The 19,784-nt window shown below is 44.4% G+C and overlaps 1 protein-coding gene across 1 annotated transcript; it reads right to left on the bottom strand.

The window, feature by feature from the left end:
- Window positions 1–9,711: 9,711 nt before the first annotated feature.
- On the bottom strand, window positions 9,712–18,543 carry LOC126234455 (protein hunchback). Its single transcript, XM_049943148.1, has 5 exons — window positions 18,433–18,543; window positions 17,711–18,096; window positions 17,219–17,539; window positions 16,050–16,209; window positions 9,712–11,367 (listed from the first exon to the last, which is right to left on the bottom strand). Exons 1-5 carry the CDS (start codon window positions 18,541–18,543, stop codon window positions 9,883–9,885), a joined length of 2,463 nt encoding a protein of 820 aa, XP_049799105.1. The 3' UTR covers window positions 9,712–9,882.
- Window positions 18,544–19,784: the final 1,241 nt, after the last annotated feature.

Raw genomic sequence — 19,784 nt, 5'->3', positions numbered from 1 at the left:
ATGAGTCTGGTGCGAAATTTGAATAGACAACATATTTCAGATGTAGAAACACCCTGCCAAACTTCATTTATGTCGCACAATCCCTTCTTGGTGTTGTGATTTTTTTTTTCCCGTCAGTGTCCTCGTATACATTCCTAGTTGTACCGCACCAATGACTCATCTGTCCATTCAGATAATCTAGCATTCTGGTTTTCTACGTGCTTTGTTATACATTATTTAGCTTTTTACAGTAATAAATATCTCAACACTATCACTGTTCAGCCTGTTTTTCAAGTATAATTACATGACTCAGCTCAACACTACTTTTAACTGGTTTCACACAGCTGTGTGTTTCTATTATTACATACATACTTATGACAGAGGTGATATTTATTATACAGGATGAACATTAATCAAGCCGACAAACTGCTGGACCGATTCGTGACTGGAAATGGAGGAAAAAAGATCATATGAACATGTGTCAGGAAACGGGCGGCGTGCGTGCAGCGACAACAAATCGTCTCGCAACACAGAACAGAGCTGTAGCGCATCCACATCACAAGAGATGTTCAAAGTGGCCTCCATGGGATGCAATGCACGTCTTGTCATGCGGGATACGCATAATCGTACGTTGGCTTATACCATGTTGGTGGGCTACTTGCCCGGAGCTTGTACTAGGGTTCGTCTCGGTATGCTGTGGAACCTGGACCTCCATACCTGGTGTACGCACAGTCCGCCGCCTCCCTGAACGTTCATCTGTCTGAAAGACAAATCACAAAAACTCCCCAAAAGGAGCTTGAAATGTTGTGTGATGTGGTTGGTGTCTGTGAGGGTACTTGTTAAGGTATAGATGTGGTGCCTCTCGACCGTTCCCATCTGGTTGGTCGTACACAAACATCATCTCGGCTTGGACCCGACATGAATACCGGACCATTGGGCAGCTTACAGTACGCTGCGCCAATCAATAGCCTGCAACACACAAGGAACTCAGCGGAAGTAGTCAGATGAACTGTCATTCGTCGGAGCCATCTACCATGGTAACGATGCATTTCCGGACACGTGTTTATAAGCCCTTTTATCCTCCATTTCCACTCAGGAAACCGTCCCTGCAGTATGTCAGTTTTATTAATCTTCACCTTGTGTACAGTCATTTTATTATGAAACGTACACTAGCGGAAAACTGGAGGAGGAAGGTCGCAAAGGTTTCCCAGACAAAAAGTTCTCTGGGCAGACGACTTCCCTCTTCTGGTACAACTTTGTGGTAACTGCTAAAAATTTCGAATCCGTGCAGAGTTGAAAATGTTTGGGAGATAGCACTCAGGTACGACAGTGGATAATTTAAAACAACGATCTGCCTAGATAGGGTAAGGAAGTAGCAATGTGGCCTTGATACAAGTACAAGAACGTTCAGTAAACTAAGTTATTAGGTTCAAAAATAGTTAAAGGAATAATAATTGTCTTCTGCTCGCGGTCAAGTGGTTTTCGTCACTGGCTCTAAATCCTGAGGTCCCCAATCCGATTGCCAGACAGGTCAGGGATTCCCTCCTCTTGGGGACTGAGCGTGTTGTTCTCGGCATTTCGTCTCATCACCATCAACAACGCACAAGTCACTAAGTGGCGTTAAAAACAAGGACTTACACTAGGCGGCCTAACTACCGTAGACGGGATCTTGTCTCCTGGCCAATAATGCAGAACAACCATTTCATTTTTTATTAATTATGAAACCATTACAAAAAGTAATGCTTCGAAAGCAAATATGCGCGATAGTAATATATTTTTGACAATGTATTAATGTCATTCCATACTAATGGACAGAAGTGTCCTGTGTAAACAACGGATCGACATAAAGTCGATATTTTGTGCGGTATTACTTGTATTTCATGATTATAAAAGGTAAACGTGACATCAATCCGAAGACCGGTTTGAACACCACAACCCTTGAATGTGCATGGTCTTGCTGGAGGTGATGTGCCATTACCTTCCTCCGTTTCCTGATTCTGTGTAACAAGTAAATTACTTCTTTTGTGTCTGGTACTATCATAATTTGCGACTAGTTAACAACAGATAAACTTTTTTTTCTTTTTACCTTCTTTTATAATTATAAGCAATATTAGTGCATACTGCTGCGTCGATACAGAGTCATTAAAGAGATTTGAAAAGCGACAATGATTAAAACTTTCATCGCCTGACCAAGAAATAACTTAGGGGGAAGAATACAATACATGAGAAAAAAATAATTCGCGTTACTGACTGGTTAACATAGTTTATGTTAGTTACTTTCGGTGCTGGCTCTGCCGATGGCTATGTTTCACTGGTGTATAACAACGAACTTTTGAGGAAAGCTGCGACATTTACTAATCGGAAGTATGGTGTTAAGGCTATCTAAAAAAAACTTTGCATGCTGTATCTCCTTAATAAACTACTAAATAGTAGCATGTTTATCCACCAACGTCACATTTTCCGAAATTTCAGTACAACAAACCGTACTAAAAATGGTTTTCCGACGAGATCATTAAAGCGTTAAGATGAATGTCGGTGTGGGTCCTATTGAACGGTCACTGTACAATGATAAGCCAAAATACTGTGATCACTGCCTACCGTGACGTTGGATGTCGCCTGGTGGCGTTGTGAGCACGTGACGCGGTAACATTGAGTAGGCTACAGGGTGACAATTGTTCAACTATATAAAATTATCATAACTTCTGAACGGTTTGCGTTACGACGTTCGAACTGCACGATTGTGCGCGGGGTATGATGGGAATTAGTATGCGCATGCATAGTTGGGTTTTGCGACGAAGCCCGCTTTCATTTGGATGGGTTCGTCAATAAGCAAAATTGGCGCATTTGGGGTCCGAGAATCCGTATTTCGCGATCGAGAAATCTCTTCACCCTCAACGGGTGACTGTGTGGTGTGCAATTTCCAATCACTTAATAATCTGTGCGATATTTTTTAATGGCACGATGACTACCGAACGGTACGTGAATATTTTGGAAGATGATTTCATCCCATCATTCAAAGTGACCCTGATTTCGACAAGATGAGGTTCCTGCAAGACGGAGCTCGACCCCAACGAAGCACTTTGGGGTACCAAGAGGCCACTGGCACGAGCCTCGTTTGCCCGCCATATTCTTCGTATCTGAACATATGAGACTACTTTTTGTGCGGCTATATTAAAGACAGGGTGTACAGCAATAACCCCAAAACCAATGCTGAGCTAAAAACAGCCATTCAGGAGGTCATCGACAGCATCGATGTTCCGACACTTCGGGTGATGCAGAATTTCGCTATTTGTGTGCACCACATCATTGCCAACAGTGGCAGACACATCGAACATGTCAGCCTAAATCCGAATATCTGTAGTGACGTTTCCATGTTGAATAAATTGTGTGCACGTCATAGTTTGTAAATAATTTACATTTTTTTCATATACACTATGTGATCAAAAGTATCCGTACACCCCGCAAAACATATATTTTTCATATTAGGTGCATTGTGTTGCCACTTACTGCCAGGTACTTCACATCAGCGACCTCAGTAGCCATTAATCGTGAGAGGGCAGAATGGGCCGCTTCGCGGAACTCACGGACTTCGAACGTGGTCAGGTGACTGGGTGTCACTTGTGTCATACGTCTGTACGCTTGATTTCCACACTCCTAAACATCCCTAGGTCCACTGTTTCCGATGTGATAGTGAAGTGGAAACTTAAATGGACACGTACAGCACAAAAGCGTACAGGCCAACCTCGTCTGTTGAATGACAGAGACCACCCACAGTTGAAGAGGGTCTAATGTGTAAGAGGCAGACATCTATCCAGACTATCACACAGGAATTCCAAACTGCATCAGGATCCACTGCAAGTACTAGGACAGCTAGGCGGGAAGTAAGGAAACTTTGGTTTCATAGTCGAGTGACTGCTCATAAGCCACACATCATGCCGGTAAACGCCAAACGACGCCTCGCTTGGTGTAAGGAGCGTAAGCAATGGGCGATTGAATAGTGGAAACACGTTGTGTTGAGTGACGAATCACGGTACACAATGTGGTGATCCGATGGCAGGGTGTGGGTATGGCGAATGCCCAGTGAACGTCATCTGCCAGCGTGTGTAGTGCCAACAGTAAAATTCGGAGGCGGTAATGTTATGGCGTGGTCCTGTTTTTCATGGAGGGGGCTTGCACCCCTTGTTGTTTTGCGTGGCACTATTGCAGCACAGGCCTACATTGATGTTTTAAGCACCTTCTTGCTTCCCACTGTTGAAGAGAAATTCGGGAATGGCGATTGCATCTTTCAACACAAACGAGCACCTGTTCATAATGCACGGCTTGTGGTTGAGTGGTTACACGTCAATAACATCCCTGTAATGGGCTGACCTGCCCAGAGTCCTGACCTGAATCCTATAAAACACCTTTGGGATGTTTTGGAACTCCGACTTCGTGCCAGGCCTCACCGACCGACATCGAAACCTCTCCTCAGTGCAACACTCCGTGAAGAATGGGCTGCCACTCCCCAAGAAACCTTCCAGCACCTGATTGAACGTATGCCCGTGAGAGTGGAAGCTGTCATCAAGGCTAAAGGCGGGCGAACACCATTCTGAATTCCAGCATTACCGATGGAGGGCGCCACGAATTTGTTAGTCTTTTCAGCCTGTGTCGGGATACTTTTAATCACATAGTGTAGTTAAATAATTGTCACCCTCTATGTAAGGGGAGCAACCCAAGCAAAGATAAGGGTCTGCAGATGGGGAAATCCATTGAGGTAAGCGAATTTGACAAAGGGCAGATTATTATTACGCAGAGGCTATGAACGAGTATGTCGATAACGGAGCTGGTCGAATGTTCACATGCTGCTGTCGAGGGTATTTACGGAAAGGGGCAGGAGGATAGTGAAACTGCACCTAGGCGCTAAATGGTTGGACGTCCAGGACTCTTCACAGAACGTGGGGTTCAGAGGCTGGTCTACTCTGTAAAGTAGGATAGATGGTGATCTGTGGAGTCTCTGCCGAAACAAAACAATGCTGGTGCACGCACAAATGTTTCGGAGCACACCTTCGTCGCACATTGTTTGAACATGGTGCTTCCCAGCAGACCGCCTTACGTTTTCACATGTTGACCCGACATTGTCTATTACGATTGCATTGGGCACGGGACCATCGAGATTCGACCGTCGATCAGTGAAAACTTGTCTCTGCGGTTGAATCATAATTTTGCTGCACTAGGTCGATAGTCGTTTCCACAAATGCCGTCGTCGAGGTGAACGGCGGCTCGAAACCTGCAGCGCGCCACGGACGCAGGCTGGTGGCAGAGTATTATGGCATGGGAGATATGCTCCAGTGCTTGCGTGGGACCTATGGCAGTAGACTGATAACCTCAGAAGTTAAGTCCCATAGTGCTCAGAACCATTTTGAACCTATGGCAGTACTCTAAGACACGCTGACAGCTGCGAACCACCTGCATCCCTTCATGTACAGAGAGGTTTGAGGAGCATTATAGTGAACTCACGTTGATGCCTCTACGACCAAATTCACCTGATGAAAAGCCTATGGAACTCACTTGGATCGCCGCCATCACTGCGTACGCAGTCCAGCAGCCCATTAGGTGAATTACATGATCTGTGTGGCGACATCTAATGCCACTTACAAACAAGCCATTAGGCGGTGGTAATAATGTTTTGGATTATCTGTCTAAAATTTCGATACCACCTTAGTTTTGTCAGAATTCATGCTTCAGCTGCAATGACTTCGGTTTCGACAAGACAAACAGTAATGCACGTTTCATCTTCCCTTAGAATTGGCAAAATTTTCAGATGTGTTGTAAATTTTGAAAATTGTATTTTAAATCATAAGAAAAATTTCAGTTCATTTTTTTCTATTTCCGCACCGCACCATCGCTTCTAGTTTATTTAGGTGTGAAATAATAGCACAGGTATTTTTTCATGCTCTGTTACTGGTTTGTAGAATTCGCATCCAAAGAGGACTGCTACTGATACGTTTTCGGATGTTAAGTCAGCCTGATTAAATTAGTTAATTTTGTAGATGAATGAAATACATTGTTGTCGCTAGTTTAATTCAATGATAACTTTAAAGTTTTTAAAAGTTACAGATTTGATAATTTTGAAAGAGAAAGCACAAAAAATACGGTCTGTCGAAATTAGCGAGTTCGGTGTCAAGAATACATACTTTGCTTAGAAACCCTTCATGGGTGAGGTGGTCAAAGTGCTCCGGTATGGAGTAACTTGATAGAGGTAACCAGTCAGAATTTGAGTTGCAGAAGGTATTTTCATTATCAGTATCTGGGCTCCTGTGAGAAAAGTTGTTGCGTGAATTTCCTGTTCATCACATCGTATATATTTGTTTGGATACTAATCCGATTTCTGTCTCGTAAATTGAGGGAATGCGCCACTTTATGGTAATCCGTCTGTTGGATGGGGTGTGGAGCTGTCAGGTATTTGTATTCGAGGGAAAAATGACGTGATTCATGCGCTTTCATCTCCAATACAAGGTACTACAAGCAAAGCACGATTCATTGATGTAATACAGGTAAACATCTAGCTTACCATCCACTCGTCATAACCGCAGAGTAGACAGCGCTTAAGTGGTCTTAGCACCAGAAATGTCAACGCTGCTATACGATTTGTTGAAAATACCATGGTAGACTTGAAAGCAAGCCTTCTAGTAAAGATGAATCACGTCCTCAGGTAGCTGTACGGATAAGAAACAGTCCACACCACTTACATACTTCAACAGAATACTTACTTCCATCATGAATGATTCCCTAGTGAATGTGATGAAATAAAGTACGTACTTACCATTCTTTTGAATCCGGATCGGTACTAACCAAGTTAGAAGTACATATTGCGCTGAGTGCTATAAATTTATTAGCCAGCACGGTAGCTCAGTTTGTTCGGCCCGAGGGTTTAGCTGCCCTCTGTAATAAAAAAGCTAAGTAAACGGATCAACGAACAACCTGAACGAGTGTAATTGGACGTTCGCCACGAACAAATTGAACGAACAATATAGAACAGAATGATAGAAAAGAGTCACCGTGACGGACTGCCGTCCTAAGGTGCCCGGGTTCGATTCCCGGCTGGGCCGGGTGTTGTGTTGTCTCCATCCCCATCCGGCGCGCAGGTCGCCCAATGTGGCGTCGAATGTAGTAAGACCTGCACCAAGGTGGCCGGACCTGCCCCGTAAGGGGCCTCCCGGCCAATGACGCCAAACGCCCATTTCCATTACTTTTCACATGAAATATACAATTTTTTATAAAAATGGCGAGAACAATTTACTATATCTCCGTTCTGAAAAGGAACTACGCTCAACATCATTTTAATATTGTGTCCGATGACTGCGTAATTTCGTGCTGTATTGTTATATGTATTCAGTTTTGTTTTGTGTGTGTAATTAGACTATTGTACGATCTATTGTAACTAATTCTATTTTACCGTCAACAATCTAGAGAAAGAAGTTAAATACGGATTACGAGAGCCTTTGACACTTTTGGAGCGCTTCCCAGATGGTACAGGCTTTAGAGGCAGCTAGAAACCGTGAACTTGTTTAAATTTTAGAAGCCATGTATAGTGGAGAGTTTGCATTTTTTATTTCAGTGTGTTGTGTTCATTCTGACTGTTTATCGTTGTCAGATATTAACCCTAGCAATATTAACACATTTTTCAGAACATCTATTTTCAAGGAGTAGTTTATGAGCACCACAAACATTTTAAATTTTTTCTATTAACAAAGTAATTTTGAAATCTCTTGATGTGTAGGAAGGATCCTGAAAATGTCTGACATTTGTTGTGAGAAGTCACATCCACTATCGAGACTTAAATTTTTGGGTTACGTTTTACTGAAAAATTTGAAACAATTACAGAATTTGCTGGAAGAAATCATTTTTCTTCAAAATTTTGAAATATAAATTACCCGATTAAATTACAGGATTTTCAAAAAGTGGGCATAAAATCTCTGCTCCCCATCCAGATATTGTGAGGATTAGTGAGTTGTTGCAGTTCTTTCTTGTATATAGTACGACGGGAAACAACAGACAGCTATATTGTAAGGCAACAGGCATGCTGACTACCGATTCGGGAAGAGGGGGGGGGAGGGAAGGAGGTGACTGCGCCCTCTGCTGCTCAGACCCTGGGTACACTCTTTGTAACAGATTCAAAGCTGATTGCAATAGTTAAAAAACAGCAATTGCAAGTGACAGTTTGATGAGCAACATCATACCATTTATTTAAAATTTTAATTTACTGAATAACGTATGTCAACATTAACAACAGTCACAGGAAAAATGTCAGTTCACTTTGGAGATGTATTTATTTGATGATAGTACTTCTTATAAATTTGCAATACTGCAAACTTTCTAGAAAGTAGCAAATCAACTGGAGGAGACAATTGCTTACCTCACTGACTACTTGAGAGCCAATCTTAAACCGTGTCCACGTTGTAAAGCAGTGAGCCAAGCTGAATGTTGCTGTAAAATGTATTCACAACTATCACTGAACTCGCTGGGCAATATTAGCAACAGTAAAGGGATTAAACAGTACTTCATACTAGATCCTACTGGTAACCATCCTCAGAATCTGCACACATTTCTCAAAGTGCAAAGTTTACATGAAGATAACTTTGAATGGAATGGAGAGGAAGCAATATAAATTTCACATGTTATTTGTCATGTACTTTATTGTTACACAGATGACAATACATTCTAGAAGAGACACACCAACATTTATAATATCTTATCTTTATGAGATACAACAGAACATAAATATCACATTTAATATAAAAATATGGCTTATTGCTAGTTTGATATCAAAATAGGGTTTCACATGTACGTACACCTCTTGGTTCAGTCAGTCCTTTATCAACATCTCAGTGAAACCAGCATTCCAAATTGAACCTTCCTCTAGCACAACTAATATCTTTCAAAGAAGTGACTCTTCCATCTCAAATTTTTTGCATTGCCATATAAAAATATTCATTGTCTGACCCGTTTGCTGTTCTTAAGTTGGCGTGTCTTATTGTATGAAAACACAGAAAATTCTCTCGACTCCAATATTAAAAATACATTTGCACGTATTCAAAAACTACGTGCTCATTTATCTCATTATTGCTTCGACTTCTCATTCTTATACCTTTTAAGTCTGGTTTCTCCAAATGAAATACAACTTGCAAAAAAATTCTGTCAACTACAAAGTGACTTTGTTCCCATTAACAATCAGAGCAAGTGATATGCATTTTATAGTTTTGGAACACTGAGAAACTGATAATATTCGTCGTCTTTCAGCTGATTAATCTTAAATCTAGACCGCTTCATCGTCTGCAGCACTCTTATTACATAGTGAAAGTTCTCTCTTTGGTGCATTTAGTGTCAATATCGTTCAAGGAGGGAGACAAATCCTAAAAAAACTGTAGCAGCTGCTGAAAATACGTCTATTATACTATAACAAAATTATATCTGACTGTATCAAAAAACTATCTAAAATAATAAAAAATATAATAAATTGCACTCATTTAAATTGCTTTCCATGCTGACTAAAGAGCCAATCGACAGTCGATCAGCGTCAGATGCATTCGAAGCTATATCTGGTTGGTAACTCAAAAATGGAATGACTAGACGTATTTCAAAATAATTGAGCAATGTTCATTATAGACATAAAGGCACTGTTCTTGTCCATTGTCCATTCAGTCTTAGCGTAGGTATCTTACATTAGGGAGTGCCCGCAGCATGGCGCACATATTTAAGTATATCCTCCGAGTGCTGTAAATATGAGCACTGTAACTGCTTGCACTGTTTATAGCTAAGCTAATTGGTCCGTTTATGCCGCTACGGAGGTGTCTGCATTAGAAGGTATACAGCACTATTGAACAGCACTTTATTTCACGGTGCTGTTTTGCTGGACACTAGCGTTTAGGAATGGGGCGAGCGAGCAATGTGAACGAAGAACTCGACACGGTCTGCTGTCTCCTTACCGCAGGCGTTGCAGGTGAAAGGGTTTTTGAGGCCGTGATAGCCCTTGTGCAAAGAGTACATGATGACGTCGCGGAAAGTGATTTCGCAGTGCTCGCAGAAGAAGTCGCGCTGAGCTTCCGAACTGTCTTCTCCGTCGTCCGCCTCTGCCTCCGAAGAATCTGGACGGTCGCTCGAGGGCTGCGGTTCCTTCTCTGGCTCGGGATCGAGTGGAAGTTCCGCCTTGAACAGCTTCCGTTCTGGCTCGTCCTCTGCGCTGTCGTCATCCGCGTGGTACTGCAGCTTCATGGCAATGCGCTCCAGCTTGTAAGCCTTGCCCTTTCGGCGGTGCTTGGTCGCGGAAGGAGCCGCCGGGACGGGCACCGGCGTCGGCTCATCCTCCAGTGGCAGAGCAGACGCAGCCGCCGACGTAGACGGCGTCGGTGTCGGTGTCGGCGATCTGACGGCTGCCGCCGAGGGAGACTCCGGCTTTGTCAGATCCAGCGGGTCCGGCAGCGGAGTACCGACCTGCGGCAGCGGCACGTTGGGAACCTGCAGCTGAGTAGCCACGAGAATGCGCGCCATATAGTCCTGCATCTTGGCCTCCGCGTCCTGAGGGCTCTCGTTATCGTTGTTATTGTTGACGAAGAACGGGAAGCCGCTGCTGTGCGCCGCGGCGTAGTAGGCGTCGTAGCCGGCGGCGTCGGACGCGTTGTGCGGCACCGGGTTGTACGGGAAGGCCGGCATAGACGGCGCGAGACCCACGTTGCCGAACGAGAAGACGGCTCCTCCGGGCCGCACCAACGGCGCGAAGGCTGCGGGCGCGAACGGCGGCAGTGCAGCTGCGCCCTGGGGCGGCGCGGCAGCGCGTGGCGCTGGCGGCGGAGGCGGGGGCAGCGGCTGCCGCGGTTGGACGGCTGCTCGCGGCTGCGGAGACGCCGGAGAGGGCGCAGATGCCGACGGCGGCGCGGCCGCGGCCGCAGACATCTTTTTCGGCGTGGTGGTGCGAGGCCGCTGTTTGGGTCCGCGCCGCGTGCCGTACACGTCTATGATGGGCAGCGGGTTGGGCGAGCCGTCCGGGTTGAGCACCACGTCCGGCGTGTGGTGGTACTTGCGCAGGTGCAGCTTGAGAGAGTGGCAGTACTTGGTGGCGTAGGTGCAGTCGGCGCACCGGTACTGGTATATGTTGGAGTGCGACTTGAGATGCGAGTTGAGCATAGACTTGTTGACGCACTGGTAGTCACACTTGTCGCAGTGGAAAGGCTTCCAGCCCGAGTGGTTGCGCAGGTGGTACTCGAGGTGGTGCTTGTACTCCGTCACGAAGGGGCACCGATTGCACGTCAGCAGTTTCTCCGCTTTGATGTGCAAGCGAGAGTGCTTCCAGAACTCCAGTTTCGTCACAGCCACGAAGCCACACTGCTTGCACCGGAAAGTCTTCACGCGGCCCTGCAACAGTATCGACCCACACTTTTAGCAGGACTCAAAAAATTAGACAATACTAAAAATACAGGGTGTTCCAAGAGGAACGATTATTATTCTAGAATATGACTGCCCGCATCTCGTGGTCGTGCGGTAGCGTTCTCGCTTCCCACGCCCGGGTTCCCGGCTTCGATTCCCGGCGGGGTCAGGGATTTTCTCTGCCTCGTGATGGCTGGGTGTTGTGTGATGTCCTTAGGTTAGTTAGGTTTAAGTAGTTCTAAGTTCTAGGGGACTGATGACCAAAGCTGTTAAGTCCCATAGTGCTCAGGGCCATTTTTAGAATATGACTGAAACGATCATTCTAAGCAAAAGTGTTCAATAAGCATTGGCTGCTAAATGCGTTCCTCAAGTGCTGTGATCACTGCTACTTCAATACCGTAGAACAAATCCTATTCTAAGCTAAGCTCTGTTCAAAAACGTTCAAATGTGTGTGAAATCTTATGGGACTTAACTGCTAAGGTCATCAGTCCCTAAGCTTACACACTACTTAACCTAAATTATCCTAAGAGCCGGCCGGGTTGGCGGAGCAGTTCTAGGCGCTACAGTCTGGAACCGCGCGACCGCTACGGTCGCAGGTTCGAATCCTGCCTCGAGCATGGATGTGTCTGACGTCCTTAGGTTAGTTAGGTTTAAGTAGTTCTAAATTCTAGGGGACTGATGACCTCAGCAGTTAAGTCCCATAGTGCTCAGAGCCATTTATCCTAAGAACAAACACACACACCCATGCCCGAGAGAGAACTCCGCCGGGACCAGCCGCACGGTCCATGACTGCAGCGCCTGACCGCTCGGCTAATCCCGCGCGGCGCAAGCTCTGTAATGCATACCAGTACGACGTCTTCGTTATTGTGGAACGTCATTTACTGGAGAACTACTCATAGCTCTGAAGGTATGCATTTCAGAGCCCGAGTTTACTAGACTTTTTTCTTCGAATGATCGTTCCTGTCGTAGCCCTGAATACTGACCAATCCAGGGACGCTTTCTAGTACACTAGTAGGAAGACGGGACCGCCAAATAAAGAACGTTAAGGGTAACCTTACGATTGATTGACGTTATATTTCTCGATTATTTGGCATAAATCTTCCCAAAAGCATTAATGAGAGATTTTCAGTGAGTAAAACCGTAAAGCTCTCAACACGTATGCCGGTTCGTACACCCAGCACTAGGCATGATTCTATTAGAGGAAATATCCAGTACTTTCCTCCAGCCTCAACTAACTTACCTAGCTAATTGCAGTTTTGACACAGTTTAACTTTGAATCCGAACCGCTATGCAGTTCGACGTTGTCTGTGGTGAAATAAGTGGTAAGAGACAGTGAAACAATGAAATATTAGGTTTTCGTTGTATACAATTTTAAATGCTGAAACGACCAAATAGGGCACTTATGATTCACAAGAAACGTAATCCAAAAAGGCACCTGCTCGGTTACTTCTATCTGCCAATTCCAGCGCAGAGTACGTGACTTCACTCAATCATTATCTTCGAGACACCTGATGAACTGGATAGTGACGACTCCTTCTGCAACACTTTTTGCTTTACCCGAAGCCTATTCAGCACGCTTTGCTATGTTCAAAGGGCTCCTGTCTATTATTCTGCTTCCCACCCCTCATGATTGAAGAATTTGCTTCATGCTGAATGAGTCGTGTGATGGCTTCTTACAGAGCGATGTGGTGCAGCTGTTAATACGTTGGACATTCCCGTGGACGGTGGTTCCAATCCCCGTCCGGCCCTCCAGAATTACGTTTTTTGCTATTTCCCTATGTCTATGAAGGCCTATGATGGGTGGTTCCTTCGAAAGAACATTAACGAGTTCCTTTCCCAATTCGAGATTTAGCTTCGTGTCTAATGATGGCATCGATGGTACATTTATCGTTGATCTTACATCCTTGTTTCAAACCAAATTTTGCCTTTCAACCTAACATCGGCCTAAGCTACAGATCAGACTGCCACTACAAAATTCATTTCACAATACAATATAGTAATGTTGAATAAATGTTTTCGCTGTTTTGGTATACCGCCAGAAAGGCGTCTGTATGGCGCACGTTTCCTGTGCTGTGATTGGCTGCAAGAAACTATCGTAAGAGGTGGCGTGTTAGATTATATAAGTTTGCGTAGACAAATTGCCGTTATTAGTGATTTTCATATTTAACCTTCGTTGATATGAAAATCTATTGCTTCATTGAAGCCTGTTATCAAAACTCTCTTAACCGCATCATCTTTGTTGATAGGCTACAATTTGTTGTGCTAAAGTTTCGGGAAATGTGACATTTATTTATTGCAGTTTGAGTTTCATAAAGTTCTCTCATAATAATTATGAAATGATCAACATTCACTTTTTATGGTACTACTGTTATATTAAATAATTCGTTGATTATTCTATCTTGTGACTACTAGTGTCGTTCTAAAGATTTTATGGAAATAATTTATTAGTTTTTAAGGCAATAACCTGAATTCTAAAAACTGACACCCCCTCCAAAAAAACTTAAATTTTAAGTTGATGTACACGTTGAAATTCCATTCTTAATTCGCTGCGTTTTATCGTCGACAGTACATATGAAGAACGCGAAATGTAGCAAAATTTGCGCAGAAAGTGGCACGTCTATTGCCGAAAAGGCCACCGTTCAGGAAATCACAACAAGCTTTGTCTCCGAAGCTGTTATTTTTACTCTAGAAGGAATTAAGTAGCACACGAAATCCATGTATACTTTAAAATGACAATTCTGTACTGAAGGATGTGTCGTCCTTATTCCTCGCTGAACACTTCGTAAGGATGTGCATACTATCTTCGTCTGCATAATACAAAATTTTTAAGACAATCCACCAGGCATGATTCACATCTGACAATGCGAAGATATTTCGTTATATTTTAAAGCAATGTGTCTTCTTCCATCATTTTGTCATTTCCAGAGATATACAGCGAAAGGACGCAAATTCCTACTTCAAGGGTTTGATTAAGTGCAGTGGACCGATGTAACATTTCCCGACACTTACAAAACTAACTGGGGATGTGATAATATTTGTATATCGTCCGATGATGTCCTGCTGGTGACTGAAATGGAAAGTATGTTACGTATTCTACTCAGCCTTCATGAAACAAATTTGAAATCAAAGGTTTCAAATTTTTAAATTCACGTTTATCCGAGTCAGATGAGAAGTGTTCATAACTGCGTATGGTGGACAGCAGGTTTGACACCGAAACTCTGTATTTCTCACTGTAAACAATATCACACCATCCTTTATTTGTAATTCTGTTGTGCAAATACGAATGTGCTTCCTGGTGTTCTCCCAAGTTGTTACCATTTTATGCAAAATATTTCGACTACCGACCCAGCCTAGTTTTGCTGTTATGCGTACTCGCTGCTCATCGGGCTGGTTGGAGTCCATGTAGCGAGTACACAACAGCAAAACTCTCAGCACCTGAAGACGGCTGGGTCGACCATACTAATACTGTGCATAAAATGCAAACAACGCAACAAAACACCCGGAAGCACACCATTAATCAGTTAGGCCGATAAAATCTGAGATATCACTATTACAAGCATTAAACTAACTTTAAAATATACAAAAAATTATTGGTAAATTAATTGCTTGTTTTATTCCTGTTTTCACCCTTGTGGTAGATAATGCCGGCAACTCAGCGCATCGAAGTGAGTATGACTGATACAGCCGTGATGCTAGTGTTTTGCAGTACTGCTTACACACAGACGTCACATTTTGGTCAAAGTCACCCGTTTTCTCGGGGGGGGGGGGATGGGATGGGATGGGATGGGATGGTGTGTCCACGAAAATGTAAAGAGCTGTGCTAATTGCAGTTTTGATCTGTATTAAGTGAAAAAAGAAATCCCCTAATGTTGCATGTAGTTTTTCTGCAAGTAAAATGTGATCTCTTTTGAAGCCAGTACAGGGTGTTAGTCTTCAGGGACAGTTTCCTTATACTAAAACAAGAAAAAACTCTAGCAAACAAGGGCTCTAAAGCGCATACCTGAAGAGATCAACACTGGTTCATCTTAGATACTTTGAAACATCTCTTCTACTGCAAGCTCTTTGCTTTTTGTATTTTAGGAAGAGAAAGTATTGACCAAAACAAGGAAAAAAGGCAAGGAAACATGTTCTCTAAAATCCATAATTTAAGAACTATGATCTCTTGTTCGGGGGAAGGTGTTTCGCACTAGCGAAGATGAAAAAGTGCTCGTACTTCTTAATGTATGCATTTTAGAGTTCTCTTTTTGTAGACTTTACTTATTTCTGCATGAGGAACCTGTCCCTGAAGTTTGTTCGTGATTGTTTTGGGGGGCATCCTGCATATGGATGTCTACTTTAAGAAAAGCCTTTGTAGTCTTAATGTTCACACGAAGAGTTGGTAGTTGAAAACGTACCAGCAGATTGACGCAACAACTGTTATAAATCTTGATAGCTTTTATTTACATATTCCGTACAACTTTACGCATTTTGCTTTATACCAGCAAGAGACTCACATTGAAAAAGATCAGTAGTATAGGACTGCGGGTCGGTTTGGTGTATCGATGTCTTGTTTAATGTGGTTGATAAGATGAAAAGGGTGAAGTTTTATGGTACAAATAAATAAAAGCAATCAAGACTGAAATTTGTGTCATTCAGCGATATCTATGTTCAGGACGGTCGCATTCGCTTACCTGTGAATTTATTTTGGTCTCAGCTGGGTCATCTTGCGGCGGCGACAGCGCGTGCGCCTCACGCATGTGTGCGCGTAGATTCTCTACAGTGGACGCCACGTGATCGCAGGAAGGACACCGCGGCTCGTAGTGCGTTCCCAGGTGAGCTTGGAACTGCTCCCTGCCACAGATAAACATTGCACTGTCCACGCTGCTACAGTATCCAACAATTACGTCTAATTCTCACGAAATACACTCGCCAGATTTAAACTCTCGAGTGATTAATGGTGTGTCTTCGGGCGTTCAGTTTACTTGTTGATTGAATTTTTATGTTCAAATTTTGCCTACCGGCCCACTCGCAGTTCTCAGGTGCGCGAGCTGTGTTGTGCGTACTCGCTGCCTCAACTCTAAACAGACTGAAGCAATGTTGGTGTGGCACTGCTTTTTGTAGCCAAATTCCACTTCCGGCACCAGCTACGACCATTGTACTTATTTGTTTTTCAGATCCCGCACTGTTATTTCATGACACGCGCTTTTATCAGCATTTTCTAGCTCTGGTGAATGAGCTGGCCGCTAATATGTTAATAAATAGCCACTCAATTTTCAGAAATCGCCGAGAACCTGATTCACGAGAGCTGGAAAATGCGAATGCAGCGTGCGTTTCATATACCAGTAATGTGAGCTCAGAAGAGCACGAAAGAGCGTAGAATGGCTCTGAGCACTATTGGACTTAACATCTGAGGTCATCATCAGTCCCCTACAACTTAGAACTAATTAAACCTAACTAACCTAAGGACATCACACACATTCATGCCCGAGGCAGGATCTAACCTGCGACCGTAGCGGTCGCGCGATTCCAGACTGAAGCGCCTAGAACCGCTCGGCCACTCCGGCTGGCAAAAGAGCGTAGAGAGCGCTGGGAATTTAATTCTGGTATCAACAGGGGTGGGCAGGACGGATCAGCACCAATATTTCAGAATCTGGTTGAAGGCTACGCACCAAGTACACAGCTAGCAGCACCTGAAGAGAGCGGCTTGGCCAGTTGGACTAGTGTGCATAAATATGGAATCAATATCTCAACTGGGTCGAGAAAAACCAAAGGTTCGCATCTCAAGTGATTAGTTATACGCTAAACGCAAAGCAGATTGCATAAGAAAATGAATATCTCAGTTTTATTGGTTGATACATACTTGTCTTGGGTGCGCACGGTGCAGACGGGACACTCGTAGGTGGTGCCGCCGTCTGCGTTGCCGTTGACCATTCCCATCGTCTCGACAGCCGCCTGCAGGCGCCGCAGGGCGCCCTCGCCTTCCGTGGAGGAGTGTGATGAGCTAGAAGAGTTCTCGTCAGCCTGCGAGACGGCGGAGGACGCTTGCGGCGGCTGGCCAGGCGACGAACTGCCTTCCGGCGGGCTGGCCGGCTCCTGCTTGGCCTGCGCGCTGCCCGCTGGCGGCGGCGTCCGCAGTTGCGGAGACTGCGGGACGGCCCGTGGCAGCGGCTCGCGTGCGGGACTGCAACACAAGAAAGTCAAGTTATACACGCGTAGGGGAGGATCAGCTAATCAACAGTGGAGATTCGCAAAAGAAACGGAGAAAAAGAAGCGTATGTGTAGCGGAAAAACAGCTAATACCAAGGAGACGAAAGAGAAAAAAAAATTATCTATTGTTGGTTCGAATGTTTACCTGCCAAGCTGGAATTGTGCAGAACTGTCTGATTGTTCCTGCTGCTGCTGCTGCTGCTGTTGCTGCTGCTGATAGTATGGCTCCTGCGGCAGGGGTTGTCCGCGGCCGTTCTGCTGCTGCTGGTGGTGATTGTAGTAGTAAGCGTTGTGCTGTGTCTGGGTCGGCGTATTGTCCAGCCGCTCCAAGTAGTGGCCGTTCGGGTTGGGTGGCGGAGACGACAGCATCTGTTGCTGGTGCTGGAAGTAGTGGTGATGTTGCGAGGGTCCGGGATCCTCGCGCTCTGGCGAAGGCCCGCCGCTGCTTCCACTCGCACTGGCGCTGCGCCCGGGCGAGATGCCGGAGTCGTCGTGCCGATCCGCGGCCTCGCCATCAGAAGGCTCTTGCTTCTGACGAACAAAGTAATGCGTCAAGCTAACCGAACACGAAACAGACGAAGAGGGCGGGAAGGGAAGCTAAAGCGAAGAGGGCGGGAAGGGAAGCTAAAGCGAAGAGGGCGGGAAGGGAAGCTAAAGCGAAGAGGGCGGGAAGGGAAGCTAAAGCGAAGAGGGCGGGAAGGGAACCTAAAGCGAAGAGGGCGGGAAGGGAAGCTAAAGCGAAGAGGGCGACAAGTTAAAACACACACACACACACACACACACACACACACACACACACACACACACACACACACAAAGACAAAGAGAGAGAGAGAGAGAGAGAGAGAGAGAGAGAGAGATACTCACGACGTGGGCGGTGGTGCTGGGAGAGAAGTGCGGCAGATGCCAGGCGGGTGCCGCACTTGGCACAGCCATAGGAAAGAGCGGAGGTGCGGGGGCGGCGGCTGTCGTGTTCATGTCGACGATGTTGTCGCTACTGCATGCCTCCTGCAACACCACACCAGCAAATGTAAGACCTAGTACTACCGACACAAACTGTAGTGCGATGTAAATTAGTTGAGATCTGACGCTTAGGTTGCGTCGTCGTCGTCGAGGAGACAAATATTGTCAAAACAGTGGTTCCCACCCTTTCAGAGGCCATTACCCCTGAGTACAATCAGATATTTGTTAGTAACCCTCCTCTCTCCCACCGTCTTCCTCCTCCATCACCATTAACATAAGCGCTTTAACAAAAATTCAAGTGAGAAAACATTTTATTCGAGCGCTCATTTTTGAAATGAAAGGAATGGTATTTAGGTTTTGTAGGTAGTTTATTGAAGCACCTACTAGTGAGTAATAAGACGACTGGTGCTGCATATTTCTAAACATTTTTTATAGACTTTATACAAGTCTCAGTGGATTATTAGTGCTACATGCTAACTCCGCAGAAAAGACCGCTAACTATCCACAGTTAGGGTTACAAACCATGCTTCCTCTGCAGCCCTATTCTCCCTAGCGACACTTGTTTCACCTACATCTTGGACCCCTATTTGAAATAAACCAATTTAAAATGTCTGCACTATACTTTGGACCACTGTTTCTAAATCACTTGATTACTGGACTCCTTACTTCTGAATTGACAGATATTAGAAAACTGAGGCTGCCGTGGTTTTGTCTTCTTCCACCATCAGTAGTAGTAGTAGTAATAATAATAATAATAATAATAATAATAATAATAATAATTATTATTATTATTATTATTATACATTGTAGGCCCTACTGCAGTGTAATGGGCATTTCATAGTTTCTGATGTCTTATGCTATCAGTTAATTTGTTCATTGCTACAAAGTGAATAATGAAGCATTTCCAAGTTTATTGCGGAAACTATCTACAAGATATTTCCAGAGATGTTTAAGAATATGTGATGTGTATCTCCCAGTTTTACTGTCAAATTCGTGATACGAATATGTATGTAGTTGGTGGACTATGTGAGGAAGATGACCATACATTAATTTCGTAAGTGTAACCACAACATTCTGCCACGCGTTAATGCTAGGATATGAAAAAGCAATTATTGATAAGTTACGTAATCAGTATTAAGGTCTTATGAAATATTGATAATAGTAGTGGTCTTAATAATTTAGTGTGGTGCCCGAAACAATTGACCCCTTTCGTTTTTACCCCTCACAGAATTACATTTTACCCCAGGGAGTACTTA

This window comes from Schistocerca nitens, chromosome 2, assembly GCF_023898315.1.
Source record: "Schistocerca nitens isolate TAMUIC-IGC-003100 chromosome 2, iqSchNite1.1, whole genome shotgun sequence".
In the NCBI taxonomy this organism is placed as follows: domain Eukaryota; kingdom Metazoa; phylum Arthropoda; class Insecta; order Orthoptera; family Acrididae; genus Schistocerca; species Schistocerca nitens.
Note: the sequence above shows the minus strand (reverse complement) of the source record. Positions and strands in the feature narration are given on the sequence as shown.

What these genes read in the sequence shown, in the direction of transcription:
- LOC126234455 (XM_049943148.1), bottom strand. Translation starts at nt 18,543, where the DNA reads ATGAACACGACAGCCGCCGCCCCCGCACCTCCGCTCTTTCCTATGGCT. An exon ending in CCAGCACCACCGCCCACGTC is followed by an intron (nt 18,097 to 18,432) that starts GTGAGTATCTCT and finishes TTTGTTCGTCAG; the next exon opens with AAGCAAGAGCCTTCTGATGG. An exon ending in AGACCAAAATAAATTCACAG is followed by an intron (nt 11,368 to 16,049) that starts GTAAGCGAATGC and finishes ATACTGTTGCAG; the next exon opens with GGCCGCGTGAAGACTTTCCG.